At 37.9% G+C, this 22,054-nt stretch overlaps 2 protein-coding genes across 3 annotated transcripts in view; one reads left to right on the top strand and one right to left on the bottom strand.

Annotated features, from left to right (window-relative positions):
- Nucleotides 1–2,684: 2,684 nt before the first annotated feature.
- On the bottom strand, nt 2,685–14,612 carry skp2 (S-phase kinase-associated protein 2, E3 ubiquitin protein ligase). The gene is made up of 10 exons (XM_034015133.3): nt 14,253–14,612; nt 12,660–12,904; nt 10,991–11,102; nt 10,427–10,570; nt 10,144–10,278; nt 9,595–9,693; nt 8,988–9,115; nt 5,913–5,964; nt 5,560–5,667; nt 2,685–4,960 (listed from the first exon to the last, which is right to left on the bottom strand). The coding sequence occupies exons 1-10, from the start codon at nt 14,264–14,266 to the stop codon at nt 4,747–4,749; spliced, it is 1,251 nt and encodes a 416-aa protein (XP_033871024.3). The 5' UTR covers nt 14,267–14,612; the 3' UTR covers nt 2,685–4,746.
- A 770-nt stretch (nt 14,613–15,382) lies between these two features.
- Nucleotides 15,383–22,054, top strand: part of lmbrd2b (LMBR1 domain containing 2b) — a 32,939-nt gene continuing 26,267 nt past the window's right edge. Inside the window, exons 1-4 of one of the 2 annotated variants that reach the window (XM_034905054.2) lie at nt 15,383–15,546; nt 19,999–20,073; nt 20,553–20,779; nt 21,291–21,397. In XM_034905054.2, coding sequence (XP_034760945.2) covers nt 20,606–20,779; nt 21,291–21,397 — 281 coding nt within the window. In that variant the 5' untranslated portion in view covers nt 15,383–15,546; nt 19,999–20,073; nt 20,553–20,605. The remainder of the gene's footprint in view (nt 15,547–19,998; nt 20,074–20,552; nt 20,780–21,290; nt 21,398–22,054) is intronic. The other variant, XM_034015129.3, reaches the window with a different exon arrangement.

Genomic DNA, 22,054 nt, shown 5'->3' with positions numbered 1-22,054 from the left:
ATGCATAACTATACAATAGTATTGGTTCAGATGTGTTGGCTACTACAATGCACAGCATATTCCAAGTATCTTACAAGATTTTATTCATAACTGCTAAGATCAGAAGATAACTTTGCTATTATAGGAGGCTGTGTGGTCCAGTGGTTAAAGAAAAGGGCTTGTAACCAGGAGGTTCCCAGTTCAAATCCCACCTTAGTCACTGACTCATTGTGTGACCCTGAGCAAGTCACTTAACCTCCTTGTGCTCCATCTTTCAGGTGAGACGTAATTGTAAGTGACTCTGCAGCTGATGCATAGTTCACACACACTAGTCTCTGTAAGTCGCCTTGGATAAAGGCATCTGCTAAATAAACAAATTAGTGCAAACTTCCAGTTTGGTTTTGAAATGCTGATGTTGCAGCTGGCCCCAGTTTAAGAAACAATGAAATTAGAAAACTAGTAGTGTTTTTTATATAAACATTTATTTTACAACTGTTACAAACATGTAAAAAAACAAACAAGAAAAAACATTTATAAACATTTATAAAAAACACAGATTACATGATTATTGTAAAACAGATTATTTGATGATAGAATTCACACGCATACATTACAGTGTTTAAATGAACTAAAGATTAAGTTACAGATGGATGGAAATAAGACTCTTATTGCATAGGTTGATTAGCGTATAGGTAACAAGTTCAGGAGTGTCCAAATTAAACCCATTGTAAAACCAGGACTGGATCAAATTGCTATGCAATAGAAGTCTTATTTCCATCCGAGTTATCTTAAATGTATTACATTTTTTGTTGATATTACTTTAATCAAATTAAATACAAAAACATTATGCATGCATTTACTGAAACAGCTTTTGTGCTAAAATTATTCAGCTAGATTTTAATGGAAACTGTATTATTTTACTGAATGTTTCAGGGTAGACTATTACCACAATTCCATTCATACAGAACTTGCTCCAATTAATTGATTAAAAATGTCAAGATTAAAAGTACTTGTCTACATGTAGAAAAACTGTCTCACTAATTTATTAAATCCCAAATTGTACTATTAAGTTTTGTAAAACAATACCTACAACAGCAACACACGAACTTTAATTACATTGATCCAAAGATATATATATTTTTTTTAGCTTGAACGCAAAGCATTAGGATTGCCAAGGCAAGGATGATCTTAGTCTAACTGTAGTTCAAATGAGAGAATTCTGGACAGATAGCGTTAGTCAGTGATGAGCATTAGTCCCTTTTCAATCGTTTGCATTTGATTAAAAGGGTCTAATCCAGGCCATGGATTAAATTGATATTATAGTACTGCTGTAGCCAGGTTAGTTTTGTTCATGAAAGGTCCTATAATGCAGTGGTTCCCAATCCTGGGGACCCACTGTATCTGCTGGTTTTCATTCCAACTGAGCTCTCAATTACTTAACTAGACCCTTAATTGAACTGATCATTTGCTTAATTAGACCTTTTCAGCTCTTAAACAGTTGCAGTTTGAGTTACTTATAAAATGGTATAGCTTATTGAAATATGCAACTGTTAAGAGCTGAAAACAATTAAAAAGGTTTAATTCAGCAAACTGTCAATTCAGTTAAGGGTCTCATTAAGTAACTGAGAGCTCATTTGCCAAAAAAAAAAAAAAACAGCAGACAGTGGGTCCCCAGGATCAGGATTGGTAAACACTGCTATAATGCTCCTAAAACCCAGGCTTGTTTTTTAGTCTGACTAATTTTGGTGCATTTGTGAAATTCATGTTGGTGCTCAGAAAAGATGCTGGATTAGGAAAAAGCGTAAATGAGGGAGCAACTGTCTCCATGCAAATGCAATCCTCAGCTTCTCTTTGGAGACCGCCAGCAAATAGTGCCCAGTGCAAATAGAATGAAACGCCTGTGCGTATTTTGTATTTTATGTTGTATGTGGGATTTTTATATGTATGTGTGTAGTGGTGCACAGAGTGTGGATTATGTAGCACAGGCGATTTAAAATGCATATTTGTATTTAGACACAGGGATGGCACAATCACTTCACATGCAGATTAAAGTGGGTATTTGTATGGGGGCACGGGGACTGCGCAATTAGTTCACATGCAGACTGTGCCGAGATTCGATTGAATGATTGATTAGCAATCGAGTCTCGGCGCAGCTGCATAAAAGAGCAAGTGCTTCACGCTCAAGGGGTTGGTGTGTTCAGGGAGAAAACTTGAGTCAGGAGAGAAATAAAACAATTGCTTCTCATGCTGGACCTTCCAGCACCATACTTGTTTTGGGGCTTGTTGTTAGTGTTTTGTTTGTCTGTTTGTTTTGGTCAACATGCCGTTTTCTTTTGAGTTCAGTGTTTGTTTCTGTTTTGTTCAAACCTTTTATTTATTTTATAATAAACCGGTGCACGAGTGCGTTCAGTCGCCATTTTGTGTCCTGCATTTCTTGGCCTGACGTCGCCACACGAGTCAGCCTGTTCACAAGGTGCTAAACAAAGAAGCTACTGAATTAAGTTTTTAATTTCAATCTCACAGGGTTTGTTTGTAGGAGATAACAGAAAACAATGCAGCTGATGAAGCTGTTCTCTATTTCTTAATTGCTTCCACCCAGAAGCTTGTTTTCCCCTTTAACATTTTAAAATAACAACTGAATACAGACAACAGCACATTATAGGGGCGAATGGAGGAGAAATACAGTACTTCAGTATCCCAAGATATTCTTTTAAAATCTTTTATTTTAGTATTGTGTCCCCTAGTGTTTATTTATAGTTTTGCAATGACTGGGCAACATTCCAAGTCAGAAAAAGTAACAGCACTGGAGTACAAAGCTTTAAAAAGGATCCCGTTTAGTCTAGTTTTAGTCAACATCGACAATGTAACGTTATAGGCATCAACTTCATGTAACATTTCAATAAGAAAAAACAATAATAATACAATTATACTAGCCAGTCAATTTGAGTGTCATAAAATGCAAACATTTAACCTACAACTACAGCAGCTGCCAGATTTAAAAAAAAAAAAATCCTGGTCCGGTAGTACCCAAAAAATCCTGAATTCCTAAAAACTTTAAACAAGTCAAATCATAATATCTGTGGGAAAACTAAGTCAGCATGTAAACATTTCAGTTACTGTGTTCATCTGTATATAGTTTTCCTTCAGAATACATGATTTTTCTATCTTCAGACCCAATTTTAACAGCACAATTATGAGGAGACCACACTTGAGGTGGTACAATACAGTTACCACACCTTTTAAAAATCATTCTACATGCATATTACAATTCCATGTAGATCAGAAACTACAGCAAACCACCTTAAAACATCATTTCTGTACATATAAATCCTCTTGCCTGGAAGCACAGTATTTACCCATACAAGAGAGTTGACATGTTGGAATATGAGTGTTGGAAAACATGGAACAAGTATTGAATAGCAGTTTGCTACGCATGAGGAATGACGGCTGTATTCATGTTATTTTTCTGAAAAGTGATTTAACATTGGATAGAAAAAACTGTTAGTTCCAAAAATGCAAGCACTGCTGTGATAGATGAAAGCTGCAATATGGTAGAGAAGTTAAGATTCTTTTGTGTCAAAGCAAATGGCTGGCCAGCAGCACACGGCTGTACAAACAAGTCCTTTGATCTCCAGCCCTGACATGAAAGAAGCTTGCCCTTCGGGGGGTGTCCACTAGGGTATAAAACTAGTTAACAGGTTTTTGCTTAGAAAATACAGCTGGTTTATGACGGGATCATAAAGATAGTTTTCAAGGGGACCAGAAGAGACCAGGCTCTGAGACTTCAGAGAGATCCAAAGAGATAATGCCACTGGGATCAAAGGGTCTTAGGCAAATCGGAGAGATAGGAACAAGGAAGATGACAAAAACCAGATGTATGGACCTTTGTGGCACCAGGGGTCTGAAGAATGCACTGAGTTCAGAGATCTTCACACTAGATCACACACACACACACACACACACACACACACTCACACTGAATGAAATATATGGTAATAGGATAATGAGTTGTACCTTTTCTATTGGTTAAGTGTCAGAGAAAGAGGAGGAGAGAGACACCTATGCAGAAGGGTATTTAATGTCATGCAACAATTGTAAGAACGAGTATTCTGTTTGTCCTGTACCTGGGACCAGGCTCCCTGCATATTTCAATAAACCTAACAACTGAGTGAAGAAAAGGACTCTGTGCAGTTTCTTGAATCTACTTACTCACCATCCTTTTTTAAGTTACATCAATGAGAAACAAACTGGTTTTATTGTTCTCCATGCTTCATTGTTAGCAGAGTTTTAATAATCAGATGGATGTTTTACATAAATCATCCACTTTACATGCTTTTATGCTCCAGAGGGCATAAAAGCATTAAGTAATGGGTATTTAAATTAAAAAATTAAATAAAAATAATACTACTTCACTCCAACAGAAGTGGTGCACATTAAAACAATTCAATAGAAACAAGTTATCATTCCAAGTTTCTTCTAAAAATAATACCTTCATCTCCACCATCATCATCATCATCATCTGCACATATGCTAAAATCAGCCATTGTTTAACAAATGGACACTAAAAAGGCTGTACAGTTAGTAAAAAGATCTGGGATTTACTGTGGAGGTATTGCATAAAACAGCTGTGTCCTTTGTGTGGGGTGGCATATTGTCACAGAGGAGGTATTTGAAACTTTAGGGTGAAGTTGCTACAACCACCACCACCCTCCCAAAACTACCTCTGTAGTTTTAAAATGTCAGGTTGGCAATGTCAGTGCCCCTTCACTATGCGGTGAACGGAGCTCTGTAGGTCAGCCTGCAGGAGATGCCCCAGATGTCCCTGTTCTTCTTGCTTCCCACAGTGGGTCGGGCGATGGTGGTAAAATAGCAGGAGTTGATTTTAATGTGCGGCAGGCCTTTTGTCAAAATCGGTAGGTTCGTGTCCTGCAAGATCCCAAAAACCTCCAGCATCTTCAAAGAGGGAAGGTTCTCAAAATCCCTGTGAAATAAAACCAAGCAAACAAGGTCAGAAACCTCAGTAATATAGTTTTAAAGGCAGTGTGTGCTGCATCCTTTCAGCACAGTATGAACACAATGACATCTAACTTTTCAGCACACACACACAAAAAAGACTCTTGGCATTAGTGCCCATCAAATGATAAAATAATGCATTAGTTTCTGTTTTATGCTATTTAAAGAAAGTAAACATGTTTTAAAATATAATTTCAATAAATATAAACTAATAATAGTGGATGTACACTAAAAAATAGAGCATTTGACCACTGTCAGTATTGTATACTTTTGGTTTAAAAACTAGATCTATTACTTTTTTTTTTTTTTTGGAACAGATTCCATGATTATAGGGACGGGAAGAAGGGAAAGATCATGTGCACCTGATTTAAGCTCTTATGATAATTATTGAAGTGATTAGACCTTGTCTATGTCAGGTGTGGAAATAAGACTCCCATTACATAGCAATTTGATCCACATCCATTCACCTAGCACAATGCAGTGCTCCAGTGGAGTACTGTATATACTATGTTTATTACAGTGCTGTTGTGGGGGTCTGTACCAGGTCTCCTAAAAGGCTGTACTTACACCAGGGCCACTGGGTGGATCTGGTAACACCGGCTGAGGGCTAGCTGACGGAGGGCTGGGAGTTTGCGGAAATGCTGAAAAGAGTCTGATGTCAGCAAGACATTGTCACTGGAAATGAAGGCAAAGTGAGAGAAACTGTTAGTGACAGAAAAATGAAATGCTCAATTTAATAAACAATATAAACAAAGTACATAAATTAAGTTGGAGGTTATTCCAGAATACATTTGTAGAACAATTAATGTTACGAGAAATTTAAAACTACGGAAATCTTTTTTTTTTTTTTTTCCAGTTCAATTTGGAACCTATCTGAACTAAACTGAAAAAAATGAAGGAAATAAGATTGTGTTACTCACCTCAGATCTAGGTTAGCAATGTGTGGACATCTTGCCACTAATACCTCCACATCTAATTGGAAATACAAGATTTCAGAAGTTACAAGAGTTCAAAGTTTAGAAAAACTCATATGAGGACCCTTACCTTTTACTTCAGTCGCTCTCTTTACATACCAACAGTATTCCACATTTGTGTATTAGGAATTGAAATATACAGTCAACCTCGGTTAACTCGACTGGTGGATAACTCCACACCTTCGCTTAATTCGACAGACAGCCTTGGTCCAGAGTTTTCTCCATATAAAACATATGCATCCTGCCTCTTACTTTTTAATTCGACACCGCGCTTTACTCGTAGCTCGACATGTATTACCGGTACTGGTTTTTGTTCACCGAGTTAATTCTGTATAATGTACATTTGTTAACTTAAGTCGTCAAATTAAACAGTACAAGCCAATACCTAAAAGTATAGTGAACAGTTTGTGGTTGGATTTTTTTCATAAAAATAATGATGTAGTTATTTGATTAATTATTATTTCAATCGAACTATACAAGTTGTACCAAGTGTAGTGGCAGCAGAAAAGAATATCCACTAGAAACTGTCCTCCGGGCATCACATGATTCTAGAGCATTTGCCAAGCACTCCCACCTTTCACTTCCTGAGCTCGGCACTTCTCCGACATCAACCCACCCTGACCCTAACCCAACCCCAACCCTAACCTTAACAACCCCAGCCCTAAAACCCCAACCCAATCCTTAAGAATCATCTGATGCCCTAGTGGATATTCCTTTGTGCTGCAGTGTAGTGTCCAGAAATGTACTGCTGATCCTAGCATAAAGGAAGTGGAACGATTAAAGCCTGTGACAGACAGACAGACAGGCACAACGCATTTTGCCGCCTGTATCGCTGCCATTGCTTTCATATGGTGTTGGACAGATCAGCGCAGGACGATACTGCTAGTTTTTTCTGGCTGCTGCATGGTACCGTTGGTGGATTAACCAATGACAGCCAAATGGTGACAACACGTGCTTGCCAGGAAAAATCATGAATGAAACTGTTGTCTAAGGAGGTGTCCAAGCACCCTGACGTGTTTGATCCCTCCCATATTTCATACAAGGACAGGTAAGTCAGTATTTTATACATCACCCCTGATAATTATTATTATGTGTTTATTTAGCAGACGCCTTTATCCAAGGCGACTTACAGAGACTCAGGTGTGTGAACTATGCATCAGCTGCAGAGTCACTTACAATTACATCTCACCCGAAAGACGGAGCACAAGGAGGTTAAGTGACTTGCTCAGGGTCACACAGTGAGCCAGTGGCTGAGCCGGGATTTGAACCTGGGACCACACAGCCTCCTGATAAGCATCCTTATCAAGAGGCTTATCAATTTTATACTGTTATGACTTTTTTCTTTTCTTTTTTTTTATTTCTATAGTTCACTACTATTTCTACTAAATAACTGGCTGTAAAAGGATATATTTTCTAACACTTTAGTAGTAGGCTACTTGCTGTCAGCAATGTATTGTGTTTCTTTGGTAAGCTCAGATCACTCAGTTCATACACCTGCATATAGATGACAGAAAGACAACTTTGAAAAACAAACCAGTGTTTTTACTTAGTAGATTCTATGGGGGTCATTACAGCTATGGCCACAAGTTTTGCATCACACCCTATAGAATTAATAATGTTACGTTGACATATTGAAATTACATATCGCTTTGTAGTTCCAAAAACTGAAATATGTGACACTTCGAAATCTAACATGAAATACTGTACTACTATTGTAGTTTCCGGTAGACTTCTGAGATACCATTTTGTAGTTTCTTAAATTGCGTGATGTTAAATAAAATATCAAAATGATGTTCATAGGTTTATTTTTTTCTTTTTTTTAATTAAGGTCTGCATCCTAATATTCTACTAGGTGATGCAAAACCTTTACCCATATACAGTATGTAAACTATATTCGAGTATATAGCCTTCAGTGTGGTACTGACAACTACTGTACCGCATAGTGCATACCGCTCCTGTGTGTCCGGGTGCAGACTAGCAGTACTGCACCGTGGAAATGCCCATTAATGTTAACTAATAAACCACGGAATAAAGCTCATGTGCATTTGAGTCTTCATTACATGTTTACTAAAGATTAAGGACATTACACCGAGTTTGTACAGTACTGTATACTGTAATTGATTAATTCACTGCAGTTCTTTCAACCATTTTTATAAGTAATTTTAAAGGAACTGTAATGCAAATGAATACATAACCATTTCAATAGAAAATATGTTAACTAAAGCTTCTGACGCATTTTCAGCCTCTCCTAGAGCAGTATATCATATACAAACCATTAAAACAAATGAACATTGAATGTACTGGAGCTCTCTTCCATCGTGCTTTGTGTGACGTCCTGTCGTTGACTCGCTCTATAGTCACACATAGTATTCTATTGACCGTATGTCCTGTTCCTATATTATGTAGCCATTGTGTTGTTATGGCCGCCCTTTGTTGGTTTAAAGGCTTAGGCACACAAAAATACTTTGTTACTGTTTTTCTTTTTGTTATTTTTGCACCCGAACGCTTTGCATTCCGACATAATTCACCGTGCCGGCGTTCACTGGTGTCGGTGGCTGTCAACGATATGACGTAACAGCAGCGCCAGAAAGGTTCCAATATGGAGGCAGCCTGCATTTCCAGCTGACCCAGAAAGCTGACAAAAAAATTGAAATACTGGCCTAACGTTTAACTTTTTAACAAAATTGGCACAGCGAGATGCATTTGTTACATATACAGAGCACTTAGAGAGCTTGTTTCAGTACAGTTCCTCTTTTACTAAAAATAAATTTATAAACACTGTAACTGTAAACTTGTGAGTTCTGTTACTTCCATGCAGGTTAACCCGTGGTTAACTTGACCCCTTGGATATAAGTCGACACTAAATGGCCATGGAGTTAACCGTGGTTGACTGTATTTTAAATTCTATTTATGTGATGAGGAGCTAAAAAAAGGCACTGCAAGCGTACTACTTTACATGTTAATAAAATAAAGTTTTCTATGTCAATATTTTTCACAGCGACAGGTCATTCCTGTACATACCAGCAATGTGTAAGTTCTGGTGGTACCCGCTGAGGTTTAGCTGCGTGACGCTTTCAGGAATGTTGTTCACGACCGCTTTAACATGGTCCGAAGTGAATTCACACCAGGACATGTTCAATTCATCCAGCCTGTAAATCACAAAGACAGAGAGAATTTTTAAAAAAAGGGCTTAACATGCAAGAAACACTTTTCATTGCAATGCTCAGGACTGTTACCAAATCTGTCCAGCTCTGTTCAGGGTCTAGTTTTAAAGCTATAGTGGCTCATACAGAACTGTCAAAAACAACAATAATACTCTGAAGGCATGCTCTCTGTACTTTATCAGTGACGTGACAGATTCAACTTAGTCAAACCATGTTTTCTTCTTTCTTTGATGTGATGTTTTTGGTGCAAACTGGACTAAAGTCTCCCCACATCACCCTGCAAGCTTCTTTGGGGATTAAAGGTGATTATATTATTGCTCTGTGATGTAGACTACTGTCAAAGGGCTAACCCAAGCCTCCACAGGGGAAAGGCTGGTACATTAACCATCTGTCCTATCAAGTCCCTTGGCCATTAAAGAGGAATTTAGATTTGAGAGGCCGCCCTAAATGAGAGAAAGACTTACCGTGTGCAGTGGTGGAGCATCTCTCCCAGTGAATGTGCAGAGAATCCTGAACATCCAGACATGTTCAACCGCAGCAGCTCAGGGTTCTGTGCTAAACATCTAGACGAGAGGCAAGTAAAAAGCAAGTCTTACAATCTTTCAGCCTATCAATGGTTTATCAACAGACGGCATCTATACATCTTCAGCTCCACGTACAGTGTTCACCTCTTTTCTTGGATGGGTAAAAAGTTGACCCCTTAAATGCAAAAGATCAACACTTTCATCTTAAATGGCTTCTTAAAAAACTGTCTGAGGTGTTATTTTAAGCCTGTATCTGTTTTGTTTAGGTTTCTAATTCACAATTGGAAATTAGATCTTAGAAGGGCAGCCACATCCTTAAGATATGCTGTGCATTAGAGCTTTGGTACATGTTCTGTTTCAGTCATCGCTATTTATTTATATATATATATATATATATATATATATATATATATATATATATAAAACAACCTCTCACACAGAACAAATACATTAGTATTGCTATGGAGATAGTGCTTCTAAGGCACTTACATGAGGACTTGATCTGAAAGAACCAGTCCCTCTAAACTGAGGTCCTGGAGTCTGAAGCAACGGCCAATGATGTCCTCAAGCACTGCTACACTCACTGTGCAGCTGGATAAATCCATATGTTGAACACGCAGAGACCTGCAAAGGCAAAACACAAATCAATAAATCTAGCGAGTTTCAAATAATGGGGACTGAGGTTAACACAACACTAACAAAGCAGCATCAACGACTGCAAAAATGATTGTGAGAACAGAAATTCATGAAAGGGGCAGAGTCTCCAGCTCACCTTATGTTTTTGAGAGAAGGTTTGCCTATGCAGGTCCTGGGGCAGCGCAAGGCCACCACCCCGGCTGTCAGGACCTGACTGAGGGCCGGCGCGAGCAGTGCCTTTCTTTTCAGATCAACGCTGTGCCACAGAGACTCATCGAACCTGGAGGATAAAGAAACACTGATTAACCAGTGCCAGCTCCCGGGAGTCTTCCACATTTAGCTTGAACATTCATGACACAGCTGTCTGTCCAGAAAAAAATACCCCAAGGCCTCCTGTGTAATTGACAGCAATAGTTAACAGGGGTTTTAAAAGAGACCAACAACCAAACCAAAATTCCTGATTCATGACACACACACACACTGAAGGTACCAATAAAGAGGATTAAGTTATAGGTCTTCTGTCTAACTGTATGTGTATGCTTATGCTTCTTTCCTGTTTTTTCTTTTATTCTCTAACGTTTGCTACTACCGTTGCTAGTTTTTATTTATTTAGTTATTTTTTAAACAGGGATCATAAAAGGATAAGAACTGCAGCTCAGACATCATACTTATTTATTCATATTCCTGAAAAATGACTTACACCAGGCGGTGCCAACGTTTACAGACTCGGGAAACCTTAAGTAGGTCAACCAATGGAAGGCCATGAAATATTCTCAGTAGCAGCTCGTCAGGTAGGCTGTCCCAGGAAATCACTGGAGAAACAAAGAGTCAAAGAAAATATTAGCTGCAGTCTAATTCCTTCAGGTTTCACACTTAAGCAGCAGTACCAAAAATAAATAATAATGGAATTATACAAGCGTTTTGACAAAAAGTAGTCAAGACAAGGATTACACCGTGTAACAAATTTTTTTTTTTGGGTTCCTGGGTAGTAAGTGTTATTTCCTAATTGCTTATGCCTCAAAAGTATAGAAAATGGCTATTCTTCCCCACAAACTTTGCTTTTGTGACCAGGACAGTGATATTTTAAAATTTACCTATTTCCACTGAGAAAACGGGCGAATTTGTGTCTTTTCGTTCACATAAAGTCAGAAAAAAACAACATATGAATCCAAATTAATATGTATTTATACTAAAGTAATACAAAAATGACTACAAAAGATTTAGAAGCGAGTAGTTTTTTGAGATTTACGATTATACTGTAAATCACTTTCACGAATCAGCCCCCAAATGTAGTCTCCCATCATGTTCTCGTTATACTGTCCTTGGTAGCGGCGTTCAAAGTCCAGTATATCCTGGTGGAAGCGCTTGCCTTGCTCCTCCGAGTACGCTCCCATGTTCTCCTTGAATTTATCAAGATGAGCATCAAGGATATGGACTTCGAGGGACATCCTACAGCCCATTGTGCCGTAGTTCTTCACCAGAGTCTCAACCAGCTCCACATAGTTTTTGGCCTTGTGATTGCCCAGGAAGCCCCGAACCACTGCGACAAAGCTGTTCAAAGCCGCTTTCTCCTTACTAGTGAGCTTCTTGGGGAATTCATTGCACTCCAGGATCTTCTTTATCTGTGGTCCGACGAAGTCACCGGCTTTGACCTTTGCCTCAGACAACTTAGGGAAGAAGTCTTGAAGGTACTTGAAGGCTGCCGACTCCTTATCTAGAGCGCTGACAAATTATTTCATAAGGCCCAATTTGATGTGCAGTGGTGGCATCAGCACCTTCCGGGGGTCCACCAGTGGCTCCCACTTAACGTTGTTCCTCCCCACAGAGAACTCGGTCCGCTGTGGCCAGTCCCGCCTGTGGTAGTGCGCCTTGGTGTCCCTGCTGTCCCAAAGGCAAAGACAGCAGGGAAACTTGGTAAAACCGCCTTGGAGACCCATCAGGAATGCCGGATGCTTGCAGCCTCTTGATGCCATCTCAGAAAAATGCAGATATGTATCCACTTAGGCAGCTGGAACTAAACTGAACTGGTGGGCTTAAGGCCCCTGTATTTATACTACTATTTATATTACTGGAAAGTTCTAGAAAGTTCTAGAAGTTACTCCAAGTTTACTCAGCACTGAATCTATCTGGAATGTTCTGGAAAATAGGTAAATTTCAAAATATCACTGTCCTGGTCACAAAAGCAAAGTTTGTGGGGAATAATAGCCATTTTCTAAACTTTTGAGGCATAAGCAATTAGGAAATAACACTTACTACCCAGGAACAAAAATTGTGTTACATAGTGTTATAAATACAAATTAGGATATATTCTGCTGACTTTATGCTCTTCAGAAACACAGCACTGACAACACGCTCCCGTCATGTCCTACCTGCTTCGGATTCTCGCTTTTTCCTTGGCCTCCGAGCGAGAACAAAGGGGACGTCTTCATTCTCTTTCCCTTTGCAGATTCGGGGTCTTTTCTGCGGAGGAGACCAGCTTTGTATCAGATCCTGAGGAGTGCACTCATTTTCACATTTGTCCTCGAAAGGGACCTTGTGTGTCTTCTTGGTTTCCTGCAGCTGTGTCCACTTTGGCAAGTTCCCACTGGAGGAAGGGAGCTCCTGAAGGTGCTTTCTGCGTTTTTAAAGAAAAAAAAAAAGGTTTTCAATAAAATATAGTTTACAGAAAATAAACATTCAAGGTGGACCTCTGTGCTCCAATAAAATGCAAATTTATTTTATAGTTAGTTCTTTACTGGAATACCAAGATCTTATACCTTCAGTTTCCAAATGTATATGGCTTTAGCTGTATTAGGTCTAAAATATACTTCTGTGGATGAAAAAAAAACCACCACCAACAAAAAGCTAAACAAAACCCCAGAAATAATACATTCGTATTTATATTCTTACCTGGAGTTATATATTGTGTTAGACTGTAGCCAAGGGTCTATTTGTTAACCCAAACAAATGCTACATAACCATATGGGGAAAACTGATCACAGCAGACAAGTCCATTCCTAATTAATGAGCTAGGCAAAAAGCTACAAACTGAGCGGAGGACAAGATAGAAAAAAACTTAGGCCCGGGTGCTGTTGTTTGAGCTCACGTAGCAGATCGACACGAACACTAATTTATAATTTATATAAATTGTGAGGGTCTGGAACCAACTCTCCAGTAATGTTGTTGAAGCTGACACGCTGGTATCTTTCAAGAAGCTGCTTGATGAGATTCTGGGATCAATACACTACTAACAACCAAATGAGCAAGATGGGTTGAATGGCCTCCTCTCGTTTGTAAACTTTCTTATGTTCTTATACAACAGAACACGTCCTAGGGCACGGTCATTTATTTATTTATATTTATATATATATATATATATATATATATATATATATATATACACACACACACATATATACTGCACTGTACGGACTACTATTTACCATACAAGCTGCAGCATGTATAGTATATGTAGTGGTATCGAGAATTCTTTTTTACAGCAAACAATAGCAGACTTAATTGCACGCGCTCAACTTTTTCAAAAATACCTTAGAACTTACAAATAAAGACCTTGATAAAAAAATGTTCCTAAAAATGTGACCTGACTATCTTTATTTTTGTAATGCATTTCCAAATAATGTATCATTTTATACTGTGCTAGATTTCGGCATGCTACATAAAGTACATATGTAATTGTTTGATGATCTGTGTTAAAATGCAGTACCGCTGCTGCGATGGTGGGTTGTTGTCCATTGCATTATTTTTGTATCGCTGTACAATCCTCAGGTCAGTTGAATTTCATTATTTCATGCTGAAATATCAACGATCATGTTAGCCCCGAGCCATGTACAGTCTTGCTTTATATTAATATTCTGGGTAACTGTTCCTTTTTGTCTTCCACCTCCAGTAATAACGTTACAGTAACTACAGAATCTCGGATCACCCCACATTTAAAATGTATTGTAAGGATTTAACAACATTACCTTTCTCTGAACATCTTCGTTTGTTCCAGTTATGCGTCCTAATCAGATCGTTTTATAAACGTATTTATATAGTGTTAATTTCAGTATATTAGTGTATAAGCGGGACAATTTAAACCTCCCGCTTCTTAGCCCGCCTTAAAAATTAAACTAGATACACTTTGGAACAGTGAAACAGGAAGTGCAATTTGATTGGCTCTCAGTGTTCTGACGTTAAAGGAAATTTACAAAAATTCTACAAACGCTCAATGGAACTGGACAGCATGGAGTTGAATAAATATTGTATTCTCACCCACACAATACCCGATATATTATTTTTTTCAGGATAAGTTCACCAAAATGGTTCAACAAATAAAACCTGTAAATAAATAAATAAATAAATAAATAAAACTGTATAATAGCCTATCAAAACCTCAACACATACCGGATTAGCGTATATGAAATACCGTTTAAAACAAATGTGTCTTAAAATGTACAAGAGAGCAAAGCCTTTCAAAGCCCTGAACGCCATAACAGCACTGAGCCGTAGATGAAACAGCCCATGCTAATTAGATCAGCTGAATTTGGGGGGGAGGGGGGCAATATTTACGGGCAATGGTGAACAAAGTGCTGACTGTAATGTGTGACCATGCCACAATATATTTCCCTTCTTGTGTGTCCTTACCCAATAAAAAAATGTGTTCGTTTAAAACGAGGTTACACAATTTGTATGATCCCACTATACTTTGAGGAACAATATTATTAGTCTCGTAGTACTGGACGGTTGTGTATGTGTTAATGGTAAATGTTTTTTGTACAGTACACTTTTAAATGTTTTGATTTTCAAAAGTAATAATAATGACAATGATATACAGCACCTGGTGAACCAAAATGTTCCTGCGAGAGACGGAAGAAATAACAAAAACTAGGCTGTTCCGTCATGGTCAGCAATTTTGCTGTTGTCGCAATTCTAAATTATGGATAGCTTCCAAAAGCAAAACACAATTGTGAATCAGCTGAAACCCGGTGTGAAACGTCGGCGAAACTGACGCTGTGTTTCTGAGTGACTTCTGGGAATGATAGTTTTCCATACTAAATTGTGGTGTGCAACTCATTTGGTAGTCCACTTTAAAGACTACATATCCCAGCACCCTCGGTAGACCGAGCGTGACATCACAGGCAGGAAACTACAGCGAGTATGGTATGACGCGCCTCCTTTTATGAAACATACACATCGGAGGATTGCTGTAATTTAACAATTTGAAACATTACAAGTGGGAGTGCTGTACACATCATTACTGACAGCCACCGCGAAGAGGTAAGATAATGTTAGATTTTATTAGTCAAATGCAAATAACCAGTAAGAGATGAGTGGTGATGTGAGAAAAAAAAAAAAAACAGATCAAATTAAACAAGAAAAATAAACAACAAAGCTCATAGCATGGGCTTTTATATTGAGGTGTACAGCGTTGTAGGTAGGGATTCCATGGATGGATATTGGACAGACCCTGGTTGAGGCAAATGTATCTTTGCTTGTCAGCAATTCACCAACACCACCACATATACGGACTCTATACACAGTAAACCCAGTACAGACTAGCATGTTAAACAATTAGCATTAGTAGTACGCACTCATTCTTTGATAATGTAAAGTATATAGTCAGCTTCGTTTTAATAGGGTTTGGGTGCTTAGCCTGTCGTGTTACTAGGAGCAGTAGTAAATTAGTATTCAGCATTCAGAATTATGTATTTAATCAAAAGCCTGCCCCAAAATCCCTGGTCTTTTGAAGATCACGCCTTGTTGGTGAATTTTGCTGTATTTATTTAATGTACCTCAGCTTTTTTCTTGTCATAAAAATGGGCACTCTCTTGTAATTACTGCCCCATGTTAAAATAAATAAATAAATAAATCCAAATGACCCCAGAGCGATTCCTACTGGAGAAGGGGTGCTGGAGTAATCACACTTCCCATTGAGCTTGGCACATTGTCAATTGTAATGCAGAAATTTGCGTATTTCCCTATTTGTTAGAAAAAAAACACCAATTTTCTCTTCTCTAAATTTAAGGACAATACTTCTCAAGAACTTTGCTCTTTGCACTCTGACAGAACTAAGAGCTATTCACAGTGATACATTGGCAGCTCTTTCATGCAACTTTATTGTATTATACCATTACAATTGTTTATTTTTTATTTCAGAAAATTAGCCTTTGCACTTCAAAACAGTGCCCACAGTCTCTTGCTTTATTGTCACCAAAGACACAGCCTTACAATGTGTGATCTGACAGGCTGATTGTCTAATTTCACAGGTGACAAAGCTCTTCAGTTGGCAGATAAATAGTAGCTTTCTGGCTGAATAGCATTTGATTGGATGTCTGGCTTTTTCACATCACAGTTCAATAGTACATGTACAGTTGTCTTCAGGCTACTGCAGTTAAATTCAAAAAATAAGTTGCTGCTATGTAATCATTTCCAGTTTTGTTTGTGGAAGGATGTGCTGTGCTAGTCCACATATGATAATCACAACAAAAGGATTTTTGCTGATGCCTTTAATTCGGATCAGGTGAATATATAGCTGTATAAAATAACAGTGTCTTTCTAGACCACAAAGGCCTCTTCTGATGAAGAGGGAATTGAAGGTAAATAAACCTTCACCAGTGTTATGAACTGACCTGTAAGAGGAACTTGCTTTTTTCCATCAGTTCCCACTTGTCACCTAAAGAGGAGGCCTTTTGTGATCTTGACAGCTGGTGCGTTCACTAAGCTAAAGGTATATATATATATAAAAAAAAAAAAAACATTCCATGTTCCTATGTTAACTTCAGAGACAAAATTCAGAGGTGATGAGTTTATCCAATTTGCCTATTTTATTAACTTAAATACTTTAATCTTAAATTAAAATGGCAAGGCAGGGACAGCCAACAAGCAGTCCTTCTGAAGTGGACAAAAAGCATGTGCTTCTGCTTGTAAACGTGTTGGAAATTCAGATTTCCAATATGTTATGCCAGTAATTGGTTAAAAATGTCTTCTCTTCCTACGTTGTTACATGTAAACATTGCAAGTGCAACACATTCTTGGCAAACAATATTTAGCATGCCCTCCTTTTAGTCTGTATTTAAGGCAATATTCCCAATACCAACTTTACTCAAATGGTTGTCCAGAAGTGAAAAATCTGTCCTCTACCCCTGGGCTAAGTGCTCAGACAGTTTAGTATCTATGGCATTCAGATCTTGACACAAAATTGTGAAAGCTATGAATGTGCTCTTTTACTTATATCTGAAATAGGAGGTACCTTGCACCAGATGTAAACTGAGTGTTTTTTTTTTTAATCGGTTGTTTAAGAAAGCAATGTACCAGTTCAAATGAAAAACTTGCAAACTATAAGTTAACATTTGAAAGTACCAAAATAACAAAGCCGAGACAATACAATACAAATTTATCTCCTCTACAAACACCTTTGACATTCTGTAACTTTTGCTAAGGCTGATGTGAAAGTAGGACTGTTCCAGCATTTCCATGAATAATGTGTCAGCAAGTTATACTGTATACAGTACAAGGAGACGATTCACTCAGGGTTTGCAGTCATTCGGAGCACTTGAGTCGGTTACCTCCTTGTCTGTCCATCTCTTGGCTAAGTTCGGAACTCTTCTCCAGAAGCACATTCTGTTCTAAAGGTATTTTCTTGTGTTTGTAAATGGCTCGCTTTTTGTTTTGAAGATACTAATGCCAGTCGTTTGGTTTGTTCTTGGGTCACAACACACTGATCTAAGCTGGGAATTTCTTTATTTGGTCTCTTGATTGCTAGATGGGGATCATTATTATTGTAGTCAAGCATTGTTAAACTATTTAGGTTAATTAATTCTGTCCATTTATGGAAACTGCACACATGCTCGCAGGATATTCAGAATTATATAACTTATTAGCAGTTATTGTAATTTTGCTTTTGGGGATTTTTAATAATTTTCACTTAATAACTCATACCTAATGTTGCACAAAGCTTTGCTTTGCACACAATGCAGTATACGGTAATGTGTTTTTTACACTACCTTCTTGTCGTCCACATAACTCCAATAGCCTCGATTTTCAAACAGCTATGCACAAACAAACATAGAAACTATATTTACTATCCTGCATTTATTGGAATATATGATCCTACATAGACCATAGCCTTGAAAACTGTATTATGAATCAACGTCTTATTAGGAAACGTCTATTTTTATAACTACAATAATGTTTCATATTTTTAAGCAATTCTGAAGAATATCAAGCTGCATTTTATTCTTAAAACATTTAAAATAATAAGTTAAAGCAGTGTTTAGAAAACTATGTCTTTCTGTTCCCTTTCAGCTCAAAGTGCAGTTCCTGTGGGGATCACGCAGCAGCTTTTTTTGGTTGGCCAAATTCTAGTTTCTTTCAGTCGCTTACATCTATACCACAAACACACACATGGAAAGGGAATTTAAAACCATTATAAAGTTAGGGAAATGTCCTCTGTGAAATATCAACTGTAGCTTCCCTTTGAACTTTTCTAAATTAATCTATTGAGTGTTTATTTTTACTTCAAACTGTGCCAGATTAAGGTCATGTGCAGTGTCAGCTGTTACTTAACATATGGTCTGTAGTGAATCAACTGTACATAAATGTGTGGCTATTGTACATATCAGGAGATCGAGCACAGAGAGATGGATTGTCCTAGAGCTTGCAGAACACAGAGAATTTATTACAAAGTCTGTTGATGCATTTCTGTACAGCCATTTGTTTGACATACATTAGTACTCTATAGCAGCAGTGAAGGTCATACTTTTGAATTGTTTTTTCAGGGAAATGCTTCCTTTAAGAAAAATCTTTAAGAAATTAAGTCAAGTAGACACGTTATATCCAGTGCATTCATCAGTGTTCTAGGTCCTTTGCTCGTATCTGAACCATGTGTCCATTCTAACCAATTTGCTACACTATCTGAAGATAGTGGTCTAAAGTCTGAACAGTCCTCAAGACAAAGGATTTATTGTGTGAGTCACAAAACCACGAGATTTACATTGTTTTGTTTGATAATTTAATTAATTAGATTATAATAGAAAGAAAGCATTTTTTCATAGAAACACCAGTTTTAATATTTAACTAAAAATAGATGGATATAAAAAAAAAAGTTATGGGTTTCAGAATAATTTCTCAATTTTGTATTTCACATTTTTAAAATACGGCTATGGAGAAGCAGGATTATAACCAAATACCACTTTGCCTGTTTAACAAAACATACCGAAAAACAGAAGGCAGCCTTCTGGATATCACTGACCCTTCCCTTACACCCTGCACATTGAATATTCGCAACTGTGCAGGGTTTTCTGCCATCGTGGGGACTTCTCCCCTTGATCAAGAAAACCCCTGCGTACACGAGTTCCTTTTGAGTTGCACGAGTGCATTTCAGTCAGTGGCCTCTAACTTTAAGATTGTTGTCTACATGATTTTTTGCAGCCCAATACGATAGAGAGATGCTATTGTGTTTGGTGCTGTAAAGAATCCAAACAAAAAAGCTACGGCAGTCAGTGTCACTGCAGATTGATTGACTTCAGTCTTTTTCAAGCCTGTACCGTCTGACCTTGATGTGCGTCATCATCCTTCATGTGAAGCTGCCCACCCACACGTTTCTGTTAACAGGGCCGTTCCATTGGTAAATCTTAAAAACCTGAAAGAAAGTACTGCACAATTGCATATCGCAAATCTGAATCCTGTTGCTGTAAGATTTTATTTTCAGTCCATCTTTCTTTATTACAGGCCTGTCTGCACTAGATGCAGATCCATCTGCTGTTAACCAGCGTCACCCAAGACTGATGTACATTCGTTGCTATGGTTTGGTTTTTTTGGCTGCTGTTGGACATAATAATCCCCTAATTGCTTGCCAGTTGTTGTTCAGATTCTAATAAAGCTCTTGAGGGTGTGGCACTTTTTTTAGAATAGACTACCTAAATTATTAATGGATTCCTTGAAGCCAGTGTATGTGCTTGAGTGGAGATTAGTGGAGCAGGGCAAAAAGAACACATTTCACTGTCTCTAGGGAAAACATTCTAAAACAATAAGTGCCAGTTTCACATTTAACCTCAACAGCCCTAGTGCCTGTGTATGTTTGTAATATACACTCAGTATTTTGTTGGAATTATCTGTTTGTTTTTTGCATCTGAAACTGACTGTTCCCTGCTTTCCCATTTCAAAAGCAACACCCCAAAGAGCCTCCTAATACTCCTATTGTTCTTATACAGTCAGAAGTGACACCTGACTATCATTGTATGTTAATTTGGAACTGAGAATCTAAATGTATCTTCTCTTTCCAGACTCGTTATGAACCACCATCTATAACTGGGGTCCAATAACTGTCAATTGAACCATGAGCGGGGCAGCTTTAGGAATCGAAATTGTGGTTGTTTTTTTCTTGGCGTTGTTCCTGCTTCACCGATATGGGGATTTTAAGAAGCAGCATAAGATGGTGCTCTTTGGCACGCTGTTAGCCTGGTACCTCTGCTTCCTCATCGTCTTCATTCTCCCTCTGGATGTCAGCACGGTAAGGATCTCTTTAGTGGCAAACTCAGAGCATTATTTATGTTTTAGATGAATGATAATCTTGCTTAAGTTCACCATTCCTGTCATGTACTTTTGAGAACTACTACTGTAGCCATTTGGCACCAGGGGTAAGTGAACCAACATAGCAGTTTTATTTTTTTTCAAGAGCGGTTAAATGTGGAATATCAATATTAGAGTTAGAGGTGTATTATATATACAGAACAGGATCAAGGATTAGATTAGATTGCCTTCTCTATCTAACACACAAGATGACAAACTATTTTAACCACATTTAATTGGACAGCAGCCAATCAGGATGCAGGAAATTGCCAAGCCTACTTTAGACCCCACATTCATTACCTTTATTCAGTAACTTCACTACTGTATTTCAAGTCTCAGACTAAGGTGGTAAGTTCTCCCAAGTCTTTTTCCTACCACAGCTTATAATGACCTGCGGCAATAAAACCAATGAGCAATTGTTTTTTTTTTTGTTTTGTTTTGTTTTTTTTCAGACTATTTACAAGCAGTGCAAGATTGATAATGAAGAACATTCTACCAATTCTGCAGTAACAGTTCATTCCAATCAGTCCACAAGAAATGACAGCATCACTCCAGCAGGGTATGAAGGGAACTCTGATTACATTATAGCACTACCTGTATTTTGAGGATCACTTCTATAATTGTGATGCAACCAAGTATGGTCTTTCTTTAACACAACACAGAGTATTGAATTCAGAAACACAGGTCACTCACCTAGTTTTGAATGAGTAGTTGGGCTACGGATTTAAAACAAAACAAAACCAAACCAAAAAAATATATATACAGTGCCTCTAGAAAGTCTACACCCCCTTGAACTTTTTTATAGTGTCAGTGCCTCAGAGTTTCATGCATTTAAATGATGATTTCTTCCACTTATCTACACACCATACTCCATACTGTTAAGGGGAAAAAAAAATATTGAGAAAAAAATTTTATATTAAAAATACAAAACTGAAAGATCATAATTGTCTCCACCCCCCTGAGTTAATACTTGGTGGAAGCACTTTTGGCAGCAATTACAGCTGTGAGTCTATTGGGAAAGTTCTCTACCAACTGTGCACACCTAGATTTGGCAATATTTGACCATTCTTCTTTACAAAACTGTTTCAATCTCTGTCAAGTTCCTTGGGGAGCGTTGATGGACAGCAATCTTCAAGTCATGCCACAAATTTTCGATTGGATTTAGGTCGGGGCTCTGACTGGGCCACTCAAGGACATTTACCTTTTTGTTCCTTAG

This window comes from Acipenser ruthenus, chromosome 2 (genome assembly GCF_902713425.1).
Source record: "Acipenser ruthenus chromosome 2, fAciRut3.2 maternal haplotype, whole genome shotgun sequence".
Classification (NCBI taxonomy): Eukaryota; Metazoa; Chordata; class Actinopteri; order Acipenseriformes; family Acipenseridae; genus Acipenser; species Acipenser ruthenus.
This window is presented reverse-complemented; position numbering and strand designations above follow the sequence as displayed.